The sequence below is a fragment of the Palaemon carinicauda genome, chromosome 44, assembly GCF_036898095.1.
Source record: "Palaemon carinicauda isolate YSFRI2023 chromosome 44, ASM3689809v2, whole genome shotgun sequence".
NCBI classification, from domain to species: domain Eukaryota; kingdom Metazoa; phylum Arthropoda; class Malacostraca; order Decapoda; family Palaemonidae; genus Palaemon; species Palaemon carinicauda.
Window position 1 is genome coordinate 28,176,419 of NC_090768.1, and position 20,691 is coordinate 28,197,109.

The window sequence follows — 20,691 nt, forward strand, 5'->3', positions numbered from 1 at the left end:
AAATATATATATATATATATAATATAATATAAATATATATATATAACAAATGTATATATATAATATAAATATATATATATATATATATATAATATATATATATATATATATATATATACAGTAAACATGAACAATATTCATTAAATTCTTCCTCATGGAATATACTTTTTATAAAGGCATTAGCAGGCACAATCAGTGGAACGCTATGATATTCTTAAAAGATGCAACATTTTCATGTCAGAAATGAGATTGAAATTTGAAAATGCAAATATGTACAAACTATGTATAAATTTACAAATAATAATTTTAAATGACATGTAACAGTATAAAATCATGTGCTATTTAACGTGTGTTTATAAATTGAGAACTAAAAGTAAAAACTATGTTACCACTAAAGTTAATCATAAATCAGAAAGGGAAGAATAAAGCTAAATTAAAAACAGGCACTAATCTCTGTACAGGCAACATTCCAGGATAACAATATCCCTATTTATTCTTCAAATTATTCAACTAAAGTTTCTTAGTAAATAAAATGTTTAAAACCTGTAAATTATCAAGCAGAAAACATCTAAGGAAGACATGGCATATGAAATGTTGAAAATTACACTGAACAACATATGATTTACAACATGATTATATATATCACAAAATAACTAAACAATCAAACACAAATACCAAAGTCAAGAATGGGTTGCATTATCAAAATTGACGTGTTGTGAAAAATTTGTACTATGGGTCATATTCTGTCCTGTATATACTACTGTACTGTAACACATAATCAACTAATAAGTAACAATTTCAAACCCCCACAAAAACCATGAGATGAACTACGTGAACACATGCAAAATGATTCAAAGAAGAGGATAGAATAATAAAATGAAATCTTCTCAATAGAAGCTTGCTATTACAATTCAACACAAAGGTGAAACAATACAGTACTACAAAATCCAATTACTACTTCAGCATATAAAAAAAGATCAGTCAAACCTACCATGTGCCGTCTTGATAACAATTTCAGCTGGAGTTGAGTAACCAATATCATTATGAGCTCGAAGCTCAATCTTGTAATGGGTATCAGGATTAAGGTCCTTAATGGTGAACTCAGTGGATCCTGGGTATTTTGATTTATCACTCAACTTTTCACCAACATTCACCCACTTTCCAGAAGAATTATGCACCTGAAAGAAAATTCAGAATAGAGTACTGTATATACAAACCACTAAATCACACTGGTTAAGAAAAAAATATTTCATCTAGAATATGTGTAGTTCTTCCCATTACTAAGCACAGTACATTGAATAACAAGGATCAATAAAAGGATGAACTTCATTTGACAGATACAGTAAACTTACCCCAATACCTTTGGTACAGTATGTGCTTTACATATACCATTTATTTTAAAGCAACATAACTCACAATTAATTTAATGTCTTTACTAATAAAGAGTTTGGGGTCAAAATAAATAGAAAAAAGACAAGATGATGAGAATGGAATATGCAATGAAAGATGAAATATCATTGGGAGGAGAAAGGATTAATGAGGTACAATCATTCAAGTACAGTATTTAGGAACAATGATCTCCAATACAGGGTCATTAGAATTGGAGTTTAGTGAAAGATTGAAAAAAAGCAAATCAGACAATGGCTAGGTTAAGTAAAATTTGGAAATCAAATCGCCTGAAATTACATGTAAAAATTAGGCTATATATCAGTTTAGTGAGATCTGTTACTGTATGGACATGAGTCGTGGTATAAAAATGAAGCAATCTCCAAAAGATTTAGTAAATTTGAGAACAAAGCCCTCAGACGAATATCGAGAGTTAAATAGCAGGACAGGATTAGAAATGTAACTATAAGAGATTACTCAAATGCCATATGTGGATGAGATCATGGTGAGGGGTAGATGACGATGGTTTGGGCATGCTATTCGCACTCGCCAAGAGAGATTAGTTCACCAAACGTTTAACTGGGTTCCACAAGGCACTAGGAGAGTTGGAAGATCCAAGCCTACATGGCTGAGGACTATGAAGCATGAGGTCAAGAGATGATGAGTGGAGAAGTATTGAATTAAAAGCTCAAGATAGAGACAACCGGCAAAATATAACTGTGGGCCTTTGGGTCAATAGGTGATGACTAATAAAGAGTTTTGTACCTGAAGTAAAAAATGCGAAACTTATCAATTGCAAGAGTAATAAATTCTAAATAAGTTACCTGATAATATAATATAGAAAAGTGGTCAATAGGTTCTCCATTGTCCAAAGGTACATTCCACTGAAGTTTATATTCATCTTTGTAGGGGTTCTCAATCACAGGAGAATCTGAGTTATATATCCATGGTTCCTCCGGGACAGCACGTTTAGGCATCTCTTCAACCTATCAATAAATACTTTGATTTAGACTTACATAAATTATGAAATGTATAAACATTCTCATGTATGCAACTCACTCACCATGAACTTCTTAAAAGTCATATTGAATCACTTTATCTACAAAATACAGTACATACTGATGCTAATGAAATACTATGATCAGAATTCACTATTCATATGCATAAAAATTCACTGCTACCAAAAAGTATTAACAGTCTAAAAATGAAAAATTCTTAGTAATTTGTATTTTACCGAGCAATACCACGAACCACATCTATAGGAGAATCCTGGGATCTTCCCACCTCCAACCAGAAAACTACAAAATTCCGAGGCTCTATCGCAAACTCCACAAGGTCTGGGAACCATTCCTTGTCTGGCAACCATGGGATCACTAGCTTGAGGCTCGTGCCCCTTGCCTCCCATAGTATATTTAGCACATGATGCAGCAGACTGAAGGGATGGAAGGCGTAAGCATCCAGGCCATCCCACGGATGTTGGAAGGCATCTTCCATGACAGCTGCCAAGTCCGGCACTGGCGAATGGAACACCAGGAGCTTGGCATTGAGCTTCACTGTGAAGAGGTCCAGGGACAGGGAGCCCTACATCATAATCAACTTACAGTATATGCAACGACCGGGTGGAGGGACTATTCGGCATCGATCACCTGGCCCTTCCTGGTCAGACCGTCTGCTAGAACGTTTCTTCTCCCTAGGATGAACCTTGCCGTCAGACACGTTCCCATTTGCGGCCCACTCCAGAATTTTCTACATCAGTCTGCAGTGAGACCAAGATCTGAAGTCCCCTTGTTTCTTCACGTAAGTCACCACCGTGGCATTATCTCATATTAAGGTTACCACCCTCCCCAGGACCAGAACTTCTAGCGACTGGACTGCCCAAAGCTCCAACTCAATATGCCAAGCCTTCTTGGGGGTCCAAATCCCAGATCGGGACTCTCCGAGTAGGTGAGCCCCCTCCTCTGATGCATTCGTGAACAACAGGAGTTATGGAGGAGGATTCCATATAGAGACACGCTTCAGTGTGTTCCTGCGGTCCGTAAACCACTGGACCGCCTCCCTAGTTGACTGGGATGGGGTAAATTTGCCGAGGGCTCACTCCTCCGAGAGAACTATCCTGTTGCGAACATCCCACGGGCTCAGGCGCAACCACACACTTCCCTGCGGTACCAACTTCTCCAGAGACACCAGGTGTCCCACCAGGCATTGCCAGTCCACGAGGGGTGCTGGTGCTCCTTGATAGAACGGGAGCATGACTAAATCTAGCCTGTCGAGCCTCTCCTTTGATAGGAAGGCCTTGGCTACAGTTGTACAGTACAGCCCTCCATCCCCACGTACACCGCCCTTGTCACTGGGGATATCTGGGACTTCTCCCAGTTGATCACGATACCTAGTTACTTGCAAAAAAAACCAGAAGCTCATCCCTCTGATTCAGCAAGATCTCCCTTGAGGAGGAAAGTAACAGCCAATCGTCCAGGTACTGCAGGAGTCTGATTCCCTTCCTGTGGGCACACTGAGAGATAAGGGCTAAGACCTTGGTGAACACCTTCGTAGCCAGGGACAACCCAAAGCATGGGGTTCAAAAATTGAGTACAGTATGTCCTTCCCCCCATTTAACCTGAATGAACTTCTTGCTGAACAGGTGTACTTGGATTTGGAAATATGCATCCTTCAGGTCTAGGGACAGCAGTTTTCCCCTTCCCTGAAGGCCGGTAGGACCGTCCTGGGGGTTTCCATCTTAAAGGGAGTCTTGAGCACGAACCTGTTGAGAGCGTACAGGTCTATGACTGGTCTCTAACCGCCGATGGCCTTTTCCACAAGGAAGAAGCGACTGAAAAACCCCGGTGACCCTCCGTCCATCATCTGGATAGCCCTTTTCTTGAGCATTGCTTCCACCTCCACTTCCAGAGCCCGCCTCCGAAGAGGGTTCTTCGGTTAAGTGGAGGGGGTGTCCCGGCCCTTTATGAGTGGATGAGAGGCCGTCCTGGATGGAGTTACGATAATCCTCCCTCAGGATCTGCACCATCCAAGGGTTAGCACCGTAATCGGCCTAATTCCTCCAACATGACGAGAAGCATCTCCCTATCCGCGGAGTCAGAAAGGGAGGGGAGCCTCCCGTCCTACTTCTTCCAGGGGAAGCGACCGTTACAGAGGAAACGTTGACGATGAATCTCAGGCATGCGGCGGGGGAGGTGGCGAGCCCCAGAAGGGGGGCCGTGTGCTTGCAGACCACCCGTTCGTTGACGGTCTGGTGGGCAGGTATACTGGTTGGGGTATTAAGTAGATCTCGTACGAGGATCTCTAGGATGATGGGAAGCTTGCTTCCCGGAGGAGGCCCTGTGGAGCATCACGTCCTGACTGGCCTTGCATCACTTTTCCATGGTCTCTTCCACCAGGTGTCCAAGGAAAAGGGAATCTCCTGTGACCGATGAGTTCCTGAAAATACGAGCCTCCCTGTCCGGCACCTTCCTCTGAAGGATCCAGTTGGTCCATTGGGTGAGAACCTGGGCCGTCATTAAGTTTACCGCCCTAACCCCTGACAACACAAGTTCTCGGAACTGTTCCCTTTCAGCATCAGAGGTTAGGCATTCCATGGAAAAAAGGACACTGCTGCCGTCCATAGATCCAGCCAGGAGGCAACTTGGGAGGCCGACCGGGTCAAAGCCTCTATGGAAATGTCCTCTTGTAGCGAGAAGTTCACCCATCCGCTCAACATCTTATCTTCGAAACACCCGTAGCGAACGCTGCAAGATTGTCCTCCCCCGACCTGTGTCCCAATGGGAGGCCTTCCAGGGCGTAGAAACGCCTTTGATGAGTCATCGGTGGCAGAAGGAGCTTGCTGGAACTGTGCAACCGGAGGGAATTTCTCGGACCTGCGATGGCTCCGTATAGGTTGGCAAGGGCATGAGAGGTGGCCTGCAACAATGGCAGGGTCAGGGACTGTCTAGATTCTACTGGGGCACCATACCAGATTTGCACCTGCAAGATGCCCTGCAAAATGGTTGAAGGAGGTGGGTCGGGGATATTGTACCGATGTATCAAACCAATGATCCTCTTCAAGGTGGAAGCCTTGTCCACGGAAGGGTGGTCCTCCACTGGTCTGGAGGAGTCCCCCTCAGAGGCATCTCTGCAAACACAGCACTCCCTCCAAGGAGTAGACTTCCCTGGCGGCAGTGAGGAGGGCATAACGGAACGTTCCCAGGAGCAGGCCCCGACCACCGAACAACGTCCACTGGAGGAGACCTTGGGCTGCTAAGGAAGTGTCGGAATGGTGCCGACCATGGAGTTCCGAGGCGGGCCCGACGGAACGAGACAGGAAGAGGAGGGGAGTTTCTCCGTTACCGGGTACCTCCGATCCCGGGACAAAGGATGTCTGGGCACTGAGCAAGAACGGCTGTGGTCCCACCAGTGACCGCTAATCCTGCTATGCCGACGACGATCACGGCTGGGTGGCAACAAGTACCCACAACTGCCACCATCACAATACTTCCCGACTGGGGAGATGATCTCGAGAGAGGGGGACCTGGAGCATTCCCTCTTCTTCCTCCTCTGAACTGCCTCCTCCCTTCGAGAAGGGAAAGCCTTTCCCATCCAGACGGGGACCTGGGGAGGCTCAACCGATCACTTCTTACTCCCCAAGGGAGCACGGGACTCACTGTCTGTTGTCGGGGATGTCCTGCAGAAGGCCATAATGGCTGGACGTAGCTCTGGGAAGACCTGAAGGAGGTGAGGGGAGGACCTAACCAAGAACCTGACTGCCAGTCCGGGGAACTCAGGAAACCCTCCTGAAATGGCGAAGGTCCTAACGGGTCTGGGGCAGCTACGTGGTCCCTCGGCGAGGTGGCCGGAAGCAGTGATGGTGTATGGTTTGGGTCGGGCACGTGGGCTGATATCACGCTCGCAGGAAACGAAGGTCTCTGGTGCCGGGGCGAACACCCGGTTTAATGGAGAGGCCATAGGCAGCGAAGCAGGGGGTCTGGGTAGAACGCGCATGCTCTCCGTCGCAACCCCTGGGTCTACGGCTGTCCGTGAGGTGGAACACGTGGAAACCGCCATCCCCGACCAAACATCTGCCGGGGGGAGGGCTAAATGAGGCGCAAACTGCTTAAATGATGTCCTCGACGGAAATACCAGGAGAAACCACCGAAAACACTGCCAAGGGAGCACCACCCGATGGACGCCACTCACCAGAAGTACCTGAGGAAGAAGAAGGCACATGCCGGTTGGAACTCAAACTTGTTGAAGAGCTAGAGGTGGCCCTTGAGTTGTGACTCTTCCTCGATGGTGACCAGTTCTTTTTCGTCTTCTTCTTTCTCTTGGTGGCCATTAACTTCCACTGAAAGTCAGACAAGTTTACACACTCGGGGCACATGTTCTCCCAAGAACAAAGATGACACCGACATGAAGTACACAAAGCATGGGGATCTAGATCCATGTGAAGGAAGGTACCACAAGCTTTCCCTTCCACACCTGGACACGTACGCTGAACATGCTCACTTTCCATGCTGAATGGTAATGCCCAACCAAAACATACACACACACAAAAAAACAGAGGACACAACATTGGTAAGAAATCTGGTCAGAACGAGATGACTGAACGGAAAAGTGACCAGGACTGTAATGGAGTTCATTAGCCTGGTTGGAACCTGGGCTGATCTCCATTCATCCCTAGCAGGGGGGTGGGGGGATTTGAGGAGAGGCCTATCCGGGATTTTCTAGTTTTCTGGTCGGAGATGGGAAGATCCCAGGATTCTCCTCCTGTAGATGTGGTTCCTGGAAGTATTTCGCATCGGAAAAAATAATAGTTAATTATTTTCTATCACATATATACTTTTATATACTGTACACGTAATTCACTGTAAGACAGTAGAAAGCTATTTGCAATTCTTAGTAATGTATCATATATGTATACACACTTTCACTTCTATAATTATTATTCATATTATTGTATCATTTATACCATTATCACCATTATTATTATTATTTTTAAACTCTAGATTGAACATATGAGACTTGGGCCGCATATTCTTAGGATGTCATCTGCATTCATGCATATATCAACCTTCAAGATTCAGTGTCACTTATTAAAGATGAGTTTTGGGCCACCCTCTTTACAAAATATATGTTAATTTTTAACCAGATCACCGAGTTATTATTCTCTATTCTTTATAGGGTGAATTTAGGGATAATTTTACATAAATGCCTATACTGAATAATACAAACAAACAATATGTATCTCCTGCAGATAAATATACTATGCATAATGTATGTACTTAAATTAATGCTTCAATGCAAATATATACAATGAATAAATCATTATCAACCTAACATGTTACTGTGACTTAAAACAATTGATAATTGGGTGACATGAATTTCATAAAATTTTGACACAACCTTCAGAGGGTTTACTTTTAAGATTTGTTATCTACAGCTGGATGTTATGATAACAATCTTAAATGTTTCACTGTTGTCTAAAATTATCTTTGTTTTCTGCCAATATCTATCAGCCAAATTTAAAATCAAAACCCTATATTATATATTACATTTTCAGTGCATAATTTCAATAAATAGAGGAAAAACCAAGGTACCTTATCTCCACTCCATTCACCAGTCCCAGCTTCATTCTTGGCAGAAAAACGGAAAATGTAAGTTTCCATAGGTTGGAGCTTATCAAGACTGTAAGTAGCACCTGTAAAAAATACACAATTTAAGATAATCTTAATGTTTTATAGTGAAAATCCATAATATGTAAAAGAAGTCCTGATTCTTCTCAGGAAAGTACCTTTCACCTGTGGGATGTTCCTTACTACATGGCTAATGTCACTGCTACTTTAGTAAATAGACTAAATAAAATGCTGGAAGATTGATGTGTCTCTGCCCATTATGTTGCAAAAGGAATACAGTATTCACGGAACAACAAATATGTAAAAGTTTGTTCAGTTGCTCTAACTACAGTAGCTACAAAAGTCATAATACAGTGACCAAAATACAATGGCAAAATGTTCACACATCCAAAAATAATTAAATAATGCCCAGAATAAGTACAAAATTCACAAATTGTTCTTATATCCAAAAAAGTTGGATAATGAAGGAAACAAACCAAAATAATATTTGCAAACACAGCTCGAATTTCCCCCAACCATCTTATTTACACTATTCTTCGTATCTTTATATTATATCACCTCATTCAACTAGTATCTTAAATTTCATAGCTCCATTTTCATTAAACTCTTAAAATTTTGTATGAAAAAATTATTTCTGCAATAGTTTTTAGCAACTAAAATTTTCCCCTTTTTGTTTTGTTTTCAGATTGTTCAGTTTATAGTCTAGGTTGCTCATTTTTCAACTGAAGATGCCCCAGGTAGTCCTAAAGCCACCATTAAGATACTTTTTTTTTCTGAAATGATGAATACAAAGGCTTACAAGACATCCAGAGTGGTGGTGTATCAAAATGTCTGAAACTGATCTGATACCATATTGTTTAATACAAAAAAAAATCAGTACGTCATTATTTTAGTTTTTATTGAGTATAGCCTAGTAGTAGACATCTTAAAGTTGATGCAGAAAAAATCATTACCAAAACTACCAAGTGTATTAGAAACAAGCGGTAGCAGATACACCAACCCATTACCGGTGTGGTTCCAACTTGTATGTTTAACTGTCCCGGCTTGATTATATACAACTCATTTAAAAGTGTACATGTAATTCTTAATTGTAAATTTACATTTGACAAATACATCCAGCCAATTTCTTCTTCAACTGCCAAAAATGCATACAAAGAAAGCCTTTCAAGATTTTTGTAGATTCGTCTGTCATGATGAAATGTTTAAATTTTACCACATTTTCAGTATTGTTCTGTCTGGTCTTCAGTTGCAGGCTATCATCTTTATAAGACAAAAACTCGCAGTTTATCAAATCCCTTATCTCTGATCTGAATATCAATCTCTAGCATCATCATTCAGTTATTTCATTGTGCATGTCGTATAACATTTTTCATATTCCTAACCAATCCTTACATAGCGCTAGGTATACTATTAAGTCTAGCAATCTTGCCTTCTTTATCAAAAGGCTCAATACTACACAGCATTCTATATGTTTAATTCTGGCTATGACCAGATTGTGGCATGATCTTCCTAATCTAGCAGATGAATCCATAGAACTTCTAAAGTCGAAAGTTGTTGCAATACGTTTTTCTGTTGAACAGGTTGACATAACTTTCATTTCATTATTTAAATGACTGATCTATTTACACTTTGTTACTGATCTTAATATAGTCTAATTTTTCTAATTATCATTTTGCATTATTACTTCATTTTCTTTCACCAATAGCTGCTTTCCCTGTTGAAGCCCTTGGGCTTGTAATACCTTAGAAATGATGCAAAAGTAGCATTTCACAGAGCGGCACAGGTGGAGCCCAGAAATAGATTTTTAGCTTCGCTTCAAAATCCGTTTACACATATGCAATTTTACACCTAATCCAAACGAGAAAAAGGTACTTTCACTTTGTAAATTACTTCCTTGGCTAATCAATATATAGAAAAAAGTTGAAACTGTATTGATAAAAAAAAATAAAAATTTCAGAATTTTGGCATTTGATGGCAAACCACCTTATTAATCTTCTTTCCCACCATTATCTCTACATTAAGGGGTCAGTTGCTTGAAGCGCCCTCTCCAATGCCTTCTATCAAAGGTATCCTCTCCCACCAAACCTCTTCTTTTCATATCATCTTTCGCCTTATAATGCCATGTAAATCTCTGCCTCCCTCTCGATCTTCTCCCCCAGCAGGTTCCTCCCAAGCCCTCCTCACTTCCTCCCCACCATCCATCCTCCAATTACACCCACACCATCTAACTCAAGACGTTATCACCTCTGTAATCTTTACTATGCCTGTCATTCTAGATATCTAACAAAAATTAGTGCATGATATAAATTATGGGGCATGGTTTTTTTTTTTTTTTTTTTTTTTTTTTTTTTGTCGGCTACCCCCCAAAAATTGGGGGAAGTGCCTTGGTATATGTATGTATGTATGTCTCTTTCAAAATTTTGAGTTTGATTCTTGACAGCAAATTAACTTTTGAGGAACACCTTTGGTCTGTCTCTTCTTCAATTGCAGAATTGTAATCCAACACTAACTAGAAATGTTTCCATTACTGTTATTACTACTGTTATGTATAACATTACCCTGGTATATTTTACCCTATTACTGGAGACAAAGGTATATCAATAAAATTACACATCTCTCGACGCTTGGATGATATGTCCACTTCACTATTAAATACCTAGCATAAAGTTGAATAAAATATATTCAATTCAGAACAGCAATAATAGGAACTGTGAACAGAACAGTTTTTAATTACAGCAGTATGTGGCAAAGGAAATCAATTACACTCACCTTTTGTCCATATCTTTCTTTCCGCATTCTCAATACCCTCGGTACGAAGCCAATACTCGACAATGTAACTCTGAATGGGCAGACCGCCATTACTGACTGGATCAAGGATGTTCCATGTAATTGTGGTAGCAGATTTTTTCAAAACCTAAAACAAATATAATTGGTAACATCAAGTCCATTATAATGTAAACATGGGTTGGAAATATCGTGAGAAGAGATAAATTCATGATATGACACATACTCCAACTTTTCTGAAAGGCAATTTGCAGAGATTTTTTTTTTTTTTTTTTTTTTTGAGAGAGAGAGAGAGAGAGAGAGAGAGAGAGAGAGAGAGAGAGAGAGAGAGAGAGAGAGAGAGAGAGAGACTATTCCTTTTGTGACAAAAGATCACAATTAATGGAATATATTGGTTCTAACATCTCTGACATTTATTCTGTTAAAGATATTAAGATGTTATAAAAAATACAAAATATAAAACCCACCTCTACTCCTGAAACTGGTCCTGGAACATGTGCTTCTTTAAGTTCTAGGTCATGCTCGGCTCTTCCAAGTTTATTTGTTGCTTCACATGTGTATTTTCCGTAGTAACTTTGGCTAGGATTGACACTGAGAACACCAAGAGGACCATAACTCAGGATCTTCAGGTTCACATCATTAGCACTTATCTCTTCATTGCGGAAGTACCATTGAACTGAAAAAAAAAAATCAAGTAACCCATTTGTAACAAAAAACACACATGTAAAATTACAAATTAGTACATTATTTGTATTTCTCCATAACTAATAAAAACCTGGAGTTATTTATCATGGATATTCTTTCGGCAAAACTGGAAGGTAGCCAATTAGATTTTTTGGTGCGAGGTGGCAACCCCTGCCTAGACACTGGGTAAGGGGTGGCTAGGGGTACCAGCCACCGATATATATACTGACGGAACAGTGAACTAGTCACTTTTTCTTTGCCAGCAGGACTAATCAGGGAACAGGTGATGGCAGGACAATTTATATAAATAACTCCAGGTTTGTATTAGATATGGAAAAATACAAATTATCAACAAATTTGTTATTTGTTCACCAAACTAAATAACTTTGTATTATTTATCATGGATGACTCACCCTTAGACGGGTCATTGACCAGGGTTTGCCTAGTACAGTACAGTACTAGACTGTAATTCGAGTGAAACCTTGCTACCTCGCTTATCAATACAAAAGAGAATGATAGCAGCCTGAGCACATGGATGCGATACATACCATATGAACGTCTAGGTAAGAATGTTCTAAATAGGAATCTTGCACATAAAAAATAGACGTTTCCCAATGTCCACCTTGCGGGAAGCATCGGGAACATGTACGAGTACATTAACAAATTATACTAGGCTATACAAGGGAAATGGTTATCACCTGCAGTAGTTGAAGCAAGCTTGCAGAGGGACTTATGGCCCTGTACCCCAAGAGAGGGGAAGATGAAGAAAGGAAATGGCCAGATATACTGTCATTCATCCAAGACTTAACCCGAGTAACCAATGCCTTCAACTAATTGCTAACTGTCCAATTAGAAACCTAATGTACTTTTAAACTACTTGTTGAGCGGCCACCACAAGACAGAGAAAACATGTCGAGTCTCCTGTGGGTCACGTCTTGTAGATAGTATGCTGTGAACGTAGTTTGACGTTTTCAAACAGCTGCTTGTGAAACTTGCAACATGGAGTTGTGTTTCAATACCAGGGATGTACTGAAACCCCTGACATCATGAGCTCTAGTTTTTTGAGCCACAGGATGCTCAGGATTGATGGCACGGTCAATGACCTTGCTTATTCAAGCTGAAACAGAGTTTTTTGTGATCCTCCTTTTAGTTCTACCCGAACTAACAAATAACAATGTTAGTCGGGGCCAGGTTGCAGCTGTACTTTTAACGTAGTGTTTCAATCTACTTACTGGGCATAGTAACAACTGATTTGGATCATTGGTTACAGAACCTAGACTCTTAATCTGAAAGGGCCCTAATCTAGGGTCCAGTACCCCGGGATTTTGAGTCTTTGCAATAAACTCAGGGACGAAGCCAAGAGTCACTCCCCCCGTCCCCTTGAATAAGCGATGATGTACGAGAGACCATGTAGTTCACTAAATCTCTTAGCCGACGCTAAAGCGAGTAGAAACAGCATCTTCAGTGTGACATTACAGTCTGTTGCATGGCGTAATGGTTCATAGGGAGGTCCTTGACGCGAACAACGATCCAAGGAGGAGGTCTTATCTGCAACTGGGGGCAAGAGATCTCATAACTCTGTATGATTAACTAAAGTTCCAACGAAGAGGAAAGGTCCACTCCATTCAATATAAAGGCTAGGCTTGAGGCTGAGCCTTTCACTGCCAAGACTGAAAGATGTTTTTCCTCCCAAAAATAAATCAGAAACTCCGCTTTTACAGGAATAGAAGCATCGAGGGGAGATATATCCTTTCCACGACACCAACCACAAAAGACATTCCATTTTGCCTGGTATAACGAGGCAGAGGACTGATGTATGTGACCGAACAATCGTTTGCAGCCTGTTGTGAAAATTCTCTCAGAGAGGAGATGCTGGATAGTCTCCAGGTGTAAAGCCGTTGAGACGGAACCGTCCTGTGATAGATATTTGTGTGTGATTGTTTTAGTCGAACAGGTCAAGGGGGTAGCTCCCTCGGGAGATCTAATAGAAGACGCAGAAGGTTCAGTAACCACTCTACTTGATGCCAAAGCAGAGCTATGAGGGTCATCATTAGGTTGTTGGATGCTCTGATTCTGTAGGAAGACTCAAGGATATGACTCAGTGGGTTCCAGTCAGGAATGAGATCCTGATGAACTGCCTTGGACCCTCCAGGGTTGGCGAAACATGCTGTAACCTTGGGGCGAGCTATTGCTAAGTCCCTCCTGAGGACAAGTCTCCTCATAACTTCGTATGAGTACAAAAAGTTCCAACGATGAGGAAGTGTCTATTCATTTCAGTTTAAAGGCGAGACCTAAGGCTGAGAGGTAGCCTTTGACTGCCTAAACTAAGAGAAGCATTTCTTCCCGAATGTATACCAGGATCTCTGCTATTGTTAGAATTGAGGCATTGAGGGGAGTGATACTTCTTCCACAACACCAGTCACAAAAAGCCAACTACTTTGCCTGGAAGACTGACGCTGAAAAGCGTCTGAGCTGTCAAGACAGCCTTTCCGTAAGCCTCTCTGAGAGAGAAGTTGCTGGACAGTTTCCAGGCATGAAGTCAAAGCGAAGCTACAGCTTTGTGGAATAAGTTGTTATGCGGCTGTTTGAATAGATCGTGTCGTGGAGGAAGTTCCCTCGGAAGCTCCATCAGGACCTGCAGAAAGCCCGGGAACCATTCTGTGAGATGCAATAGCAGAGCTATTGGAATCATTGATAAGCTCTTGGTTATCTTGACTTGGTTAAGGACTTCCTCATCAGATAGAACGGGGGAAATGCGCACACATCTATGCTGTCCCACCGTTGTTGGAATGCATATTGCCCAAGAGCCTGGGGATCCAGGGCTGGGGAACAGTAGAGTGGGAGCCTGAAGTTCAGGGCCGTTGTGAACAGGTCCACAGTCGGGGAACCCCACAAAGTTAAGATTTTGTTGGCTACTATATGATTCAAAGACACTCGGAACCCACTGTCTGAGTCCCTCAGCTCAGATTGTCAGTAAGTACATTCCTGTTGCCAGGAATGACGTGAGCGGATAAGAACACCTAGTTGTCTTCTATCCACCCGAATATTTCTACTGCCTGATGGTTCTTTAAGAGATCTATAAGCTGATACCTTTCTGATTCGGACCAAAGAACAGATATGGATTGGTGCAGCATATGGAACTCCTAATTCTTTTTGTAGATCCAAAAAGAGCATCAGTTTCAGAGTGGCAGGGGACGAGAAGGTTGGCCTCTTTGCGGAGGTTCTCGTTACTCTCCATGTCAGGGGATCAGCGACCAGTGAGTTTCGAGCTGACTATCGGGAATTGGTGAACTAGCAATCAGGGATTGGCGATAGGAGCTAAAGGGAAGTGTTTAGAGATTGGAGATCAGTGATCGGGGATCAGATTGAAGATCAGTAATCAATGATCGGGGATCGAAGACCAATGATCTAGGATTAGTGATTGGAAATCAATGGCTGCCAATCAGCAAAAGTCAGCGACCAGCATTGACAATCGGCAACTGTCAAGCTAGCGACCAGACATTGGGTGTTGAACGATCGGCAACTTGGTGATCAGTGATGTGCTGATCGCTGAACTAGAACTAATAATCGGCGATTGGCATTGGATCGATTGGCAATCGTAGGGCTGATGATAGGCAATGGTGAGGTGTCGATCGGAGAGCAATAGACTTGCTAGTAATGAAGAGAAATGTCTTGTGATCGTGAGCATCTCGCTGACGATCGTGAACACGCTCGCGATCACGAACACGCTCGTGATCGTCAATGTCTTGTGATCGGTCCGGTTGGCGAGTTGTGTGTACCCTTACGCTGTAGGGTGGTCAACAATACCCTGGGATTGTGATTGTTGTTACCTATTTTAAGGGCTAGCAATTTCCCTTGAGTGGAACAGGTGGCCCAGGCTCTCAGGTGAAAGTCAATGCTCCTCGGTTCGTCCCGAGGGGTCAAGAGATTGCGTAGTAAGAGAAAATCTTGAGGTAATGTCAAGACGAGCAACTGATTGCAACACTTAAGCTATGAAAAGGGGGGGGAGAGGATCCTGTCCTCCCTCCATCTGCCACCAACCTAATGGAGGGTGGCCGAATGAGAGTGATACAAATTAGTAAACCAGGTAGCCAGTACTGCTTGTGTTATTACAGCGAATCTCCTAAGAGATCCTTTTCAGACAAGAGACCGGTCGATAACTACCAAACGCACCCACCTGCTCCCAACAAATCTATTGTTGGACAGGTAATATATGCATAAGTCTATCCACGGACCAGTATCACAGACTGGGGGGCGGAATGAACATACGGGCATAGTCCGAATTATAGTCGTATCTGGAACTCTGTTGGAAAAACCTTAAAAATGTTCGTAACTGAGATTTCCTCCTTACATAAGATGAAAAATGTTTGTATTTTTTCGTCTTTGATCGGTAAATAAAAACTGGCAAAAGCATTGAATGTTCCCTTCTAGGAAACGGATTCTCTTATGAGAAGTTTTCTGTCAAAGTATTTCTAAAATAGTAAGACCTTCGATCAGAAAGAAAGAAAGTGTCCATGATGGCAGATCGCATATTCAGTATGTCTAGTTACGGGAAGGTAGACGAGTAACATATAACCTGTTTTTAGACAAGTAATGTATAACCTGGTCATTACAACTCATTAGAACGGAGTTCTAATTGTACGATGATCTATACCCCTTGTAGGCAGAAAGATCGCTTGCATACATATGTACCTGCCCTCTGTGGTAGCGCATCCGTAATCTTTGCCCCCTGGTAAACGTTTAAAAATGAATTGAGGCCTGGCTAAGGAAAAAATGTATATGCGACGAATTGCAATATTATTACCCGATGAATTTTTTTATCGTTGGCTATCTGTAGTATTTTAAATATGTGAGCGCACATGCCCACAAACAAAACATACAGTTATCGTAGCAGTCATTCCTTCGTACGTTTGCCTACCCTTCTTGTGGGAGGGGTTTGCCAACGTTCAAACCCTAAAAAGTTGTCTGGTCCCCTTGTGGGAGGGGTTTGTAATGTTCATAAATGTAAAGAGAAGTTGACAACATTTGTTGCTATCGTTCGTAAACGTAAGCTAACACTGCTCCTTTGGACTAAAGGCTTGAAGACAACAGCCCTATAAAGGTAAAATAAATAAAATGTCGCCGAAGTCTATCATTGTAAACCGAGAATGTATTGTGCCCAGGGGCACAATGACAGATTGCAACCGACTCCACCAATTGGTGGAAGCCGTGTTCGGGCAATAACCTTAAGGTTTGGCATGGAGAGAGCGCATGCACCCCAGACGTAGTTCCTATGGCTTTAGGGAGTTTTAACGAATGCTTGTCAAAGTTATGTAAAACTTCTCAGGAACGAGAGTTTCCTATAAAAGGGTGTAGGCTCGTATGTGAGGGTTGCTCAACAAAACCCATACATTAGGCAGGTTCGTATGGGGTTGCCATCGACTGCTTTATTGTATGCGGTTGCCATCAAACGGTTCCTCGCTGGCGAGAAAAACTACCATCTAATGCAGACAATAACTGCTCGAAGGAATTGAACTGTAATGCAAAAATTTTTTCTGCTGTGCCTCCATTAATAAGAATTCGGAGATTGTTTAGCCGTTGAAAACGGAGATTGGCAGGTGAGGAATCAGAGATCTGCCGAATCGAAGCACTTGTGACCCACAAGGGTTGTTGGGATGAAAAACGCTCAGAATTTCCTGCTCGCGAACGTGAGCGTCCCGTTTGTGATTGTGAGCATTTCGCTCGTGGTCATGAGCATTACGTTTGTGATCGTGAGGTTCCAGCTCATGATCGTGAACGTGAACATCTTACTCATGAATGTGAGCATCAGGAACATCTAGAGTGCCTTCCTTGTGAATGTGAACGGCACCCTCGCAATTGTGAATGTGAGAGGAACAATGATAACATCCTGCTCGTGAATGTGAGCGTTCCGTTCACGATTGTGAGCGTCTCGTTCGTGAATGTGAATTGGGCGATCATGAACGCCACCATCGTTTACGTGAGACGTGAACGTTTTGCCCGTGAATGTCTATCTCATGAATGCGAGCGTCGGGAATTCATGAATGCATTCCTCGTGAATGTGAACGTCTAGATCGTGAACGTGAACCTCTAGATCGTGAATGTGAACGTCCAGGTCATGACTGAGATCGTTTATCTCATGAATGTGAGTGTGAACCTCGTGAACATGAGCTTAAATCTCATGATCGTGAGCATATACTTCGTTATCTTGAACTCTTATTAGAACGCTTTTGGAAAAAGCGCTGAGAATGTGAAAATCTTCAATTTCATGAGAGTGAAGCTCTAGAGTTAAAATGCCTTCGTGAAGAAGTGTGCCGAGATTGTGATAACCTTCAATCTCTTATTTCATCATCGGATTCTAGGGTGATCGACCAGGAAGACGAGTTGAAGAGTCTCGTCCCTGCGATCACTGATCAGATGAAGAGCTGCCCACCTGGAAAATGTCTGCAACAGCATCATTGGATTGTCGCAAACGACATCCTGACTGACCAGGAGGACAAGGTGACGAGTCTCGCCACTGCGATCAAAGATCAGATGAAGCACTGCCCACCAGAAGACCGTCTGAAACAGCAGTAGGAAGGAGGTTTGCCTGCGGGCTGGAAACATTCTTGAGGTGAGAAACAAAGGTCTGTAAATTAGGAGAAAACAATGCTACAGGATAGCGAGAAGGCTCGTTATCAGCAGGAGGCAGTCTGGAAGATGACAGGAGAACCTCGGAAATTCCCACTTCGAAGGGGAAAAAGAAATCCAAAAGGATAGCCAAGACTGCCAAATATCATACAGAAGGGTATCTTAGTGGCAGAAGAAGCTTTTTCTATAGGGGAAGCAACAACACCCTCAAGTCTGTGAGATCGTCCAGGAGTTAAAGGGACTTCGCTCCTACTCAGTCGTTCAACGGATGAAGACGTTTGAGAAAGAGCTTCGGAAAGAAGTGTAGGAGAGCGCAAAGAAGAAAAGGAAACTCGCGATCGCTTTGCCTCAGAGTTAGACTCTGAGAGAGAGCAACCACGCCTAGCCTTCTTCTTCCTGCGTTGTTCAAAATTCTTCCACTGGGAGGCAGACCACTCCCTACACTTATCACAAGGTGATTCTTGCTCTCAACGACACCCCCCACAGGTCGGACATAAAGAATATGGTTCGGTCTTCACCGATGACATGAAGGTCCCGCAAGGGCGATCCTCACAACCAGGGCATGTTTGCATGGAAGCATCAATGAAGAGGGAAAATTACACTGAAAAAGAGAATCAGCATAAAATGAGTGTGAACAACAATTTTTGTCACTGTCTATGGCAACCTCGAGGAGGAGAGAGAGAAGACAACTGCTCTATAGAAGCTAAAGAAAAAAAGTGACTACAGGTAGTTCACTGGCCTGTTTGTATACTGTATATACAGGTGGCTGGTACCCCTAGCAACCCCCTACCCAGTGTCTGGTTAGGGTTGCCACCTTGCATCAAAATGTCTAATTGGCTACCTTCCAGCTTTGCTGAAAGAATATCCATGATAAATAACATAAGTTTTGTTAGTTTGGTGAAAAATTAGAAACAGAAATAGTTTGCAAACAACTCTCAATTATACTTCATAGTCACAAACATATTTACCCGGTAGGTACAGAATCATGCCATGAAATTTTCCTAAGGGACATTTGCTACCTCACACAAAATTTAAATGACCTATTAACAGTATTCCACAGCAAGAGAACATAAGAGTAATAAAGTGAAAATATGATACAAATTTACTCTACCAATAATAGGGAACTTGAAGATCTTCAATTAGATTTATCTTATTTATCACTCTGGTATATATTACATGGCACAATGGTAAACTCCTTGGGTTACTGATTTGAAAAAGTTATAATTGGTTAGTTTCTCAGATATTTTTTTTTCAAATTCATGAAAACTGTAACAAAGAAAGGTTAGAAATATTTATGTACAATTCACTAAAGAGCCTGAAAGGTCATAGTGCAAAGCCTTATTTGTGAAATGCTAAGTAAAAAGATAACATTCAAGCTGAAAAGGAAGTTTCACATTTCTACAGAATAATAAAATTTGTAAAGGTATGAAACAATTGTATAAAAAAAAGTAATACATATAAGGACATAAGAATTTCCTTACTCGTTGCATTTGGAATGGCAGTTGCAAGACAAGTAAGATTAACAGGTGCTTGTTCCCAAGTCCACTCTTCCGTCTTCACTTCATCTTGGAAAGTAGGTGGGAATTCCACTGTTATATGACCCCAAACCTGAGTAACGCCTCCTTCTGAATCAGCTGTACAGGTATATAGACCATCATCACTTCGGTGAACACCTCTGATCTTCAAACTAAAAAATAAAAAGTCACCAATCAAACTAAAGACAGAAAATTCCAAGTTTAAGACAAAAACTGAGTGACAAATTATTAAAACCCTTACACTGTTATAATTACTGTAAACAGATATAAAAGCAGAAACATATTTAAGCAGCATTTCTTAATGTAATTAATCTTCAATATATTCCAAATTTAAAATGTTCTTTATTCTATAAGGGAGTTCTATAATAACCATCAAATTTTATTCTAATACTAAAATTTGTTATTTCTATACTCGATGTTCATATCACTTCAAGCTCTACACTTGGCTTATATCGACGTTTACAAATAAAAACTAAATATTTTCCATTTTCTTTCCTTTCAATAGACCTGGGCCTCTAGGCTTCTAGTACTGTACACTAAAAAAAAAAAAAAAAGTTAAAGTTGCGGGTTTTAGGTCTCCACAGAGACGATTTAAATCGTCCTCCTCGGGCGACCATTAGCCAGCAGGGACTATCACTAGTCCCCTCTAACCTCCCCCCCAGGCGCCACGTGGGAGTACCCCCGGTAGAAGGTCTCATGGTATTCGCGTCCCTGGCGGGGACCGAACTCGGGACCTCTATAATAGAGATCCGCGACGCTACCAACCTTGCTATCTAATGGGTAATGACAATAACCAAACCCGGGCGTAAGTACACTGTACTGTACCAGCTTTTGTCTTTCAGACTCAAAGTCGAAACAAATCTCCTATTCTCTTGACATCATTAGTCAATGGGGAGGACAGTGACCATGTACAGTACATCATATTCATGAACAACAGGAGAGTATAGGAGTAACAAAATTCATTATCCAAATTCTATTTATTCCTATGAGCCTCCCCTGATGTCATATTGCTAAGTCCCACACTATGATTGAGGTGGGCAGTGAAGGAGAGAGAT

General features: G+C 41.7%; 1 protein-coding gene across 5 annotated transcripts in view; it reads right to left on the reverse strand.

Moving 5' to 3' along the window:
* LOC137634253 (fasciclin-2-like) overlaps positions 1–20,691 on the reverse strand; it is a 114,402-nt gene that overhangs the window by 35,712 nt on the left and 57,999 nt on the right. For all 5 annotated transcript variants that reach the window (XM_068366531.1, XM_068366532.1, XM_068366533.1 and 2 more), the window contains exons 6-11: positions 19,583–19,788; positions 11,258–11,466; positions 10,776–10,920; positions 7,971–8,071; positions 2,211–2,372; positions 992–1,178 (exon numbers count right to left, since the gene is read on the reverse strand). In XM_068366531.1, coding sequence (XP_068222632.1) covers positions 992–1,178; positions 2,211–2,372; positions 7,971–8,071; positions 10,776–10,920; positions 11,258–11,466; positions 19,583–19,788 — 1,010 coding nt within the window. The remainder of the gene's footprint in view (positions 1–991; positions 1,179–2,210; positions 2,373–7,970; positions 8,072–10,775; positions 10,921–11,257; positions 11,467–19,582; positions 19,789–20,691) is intronic.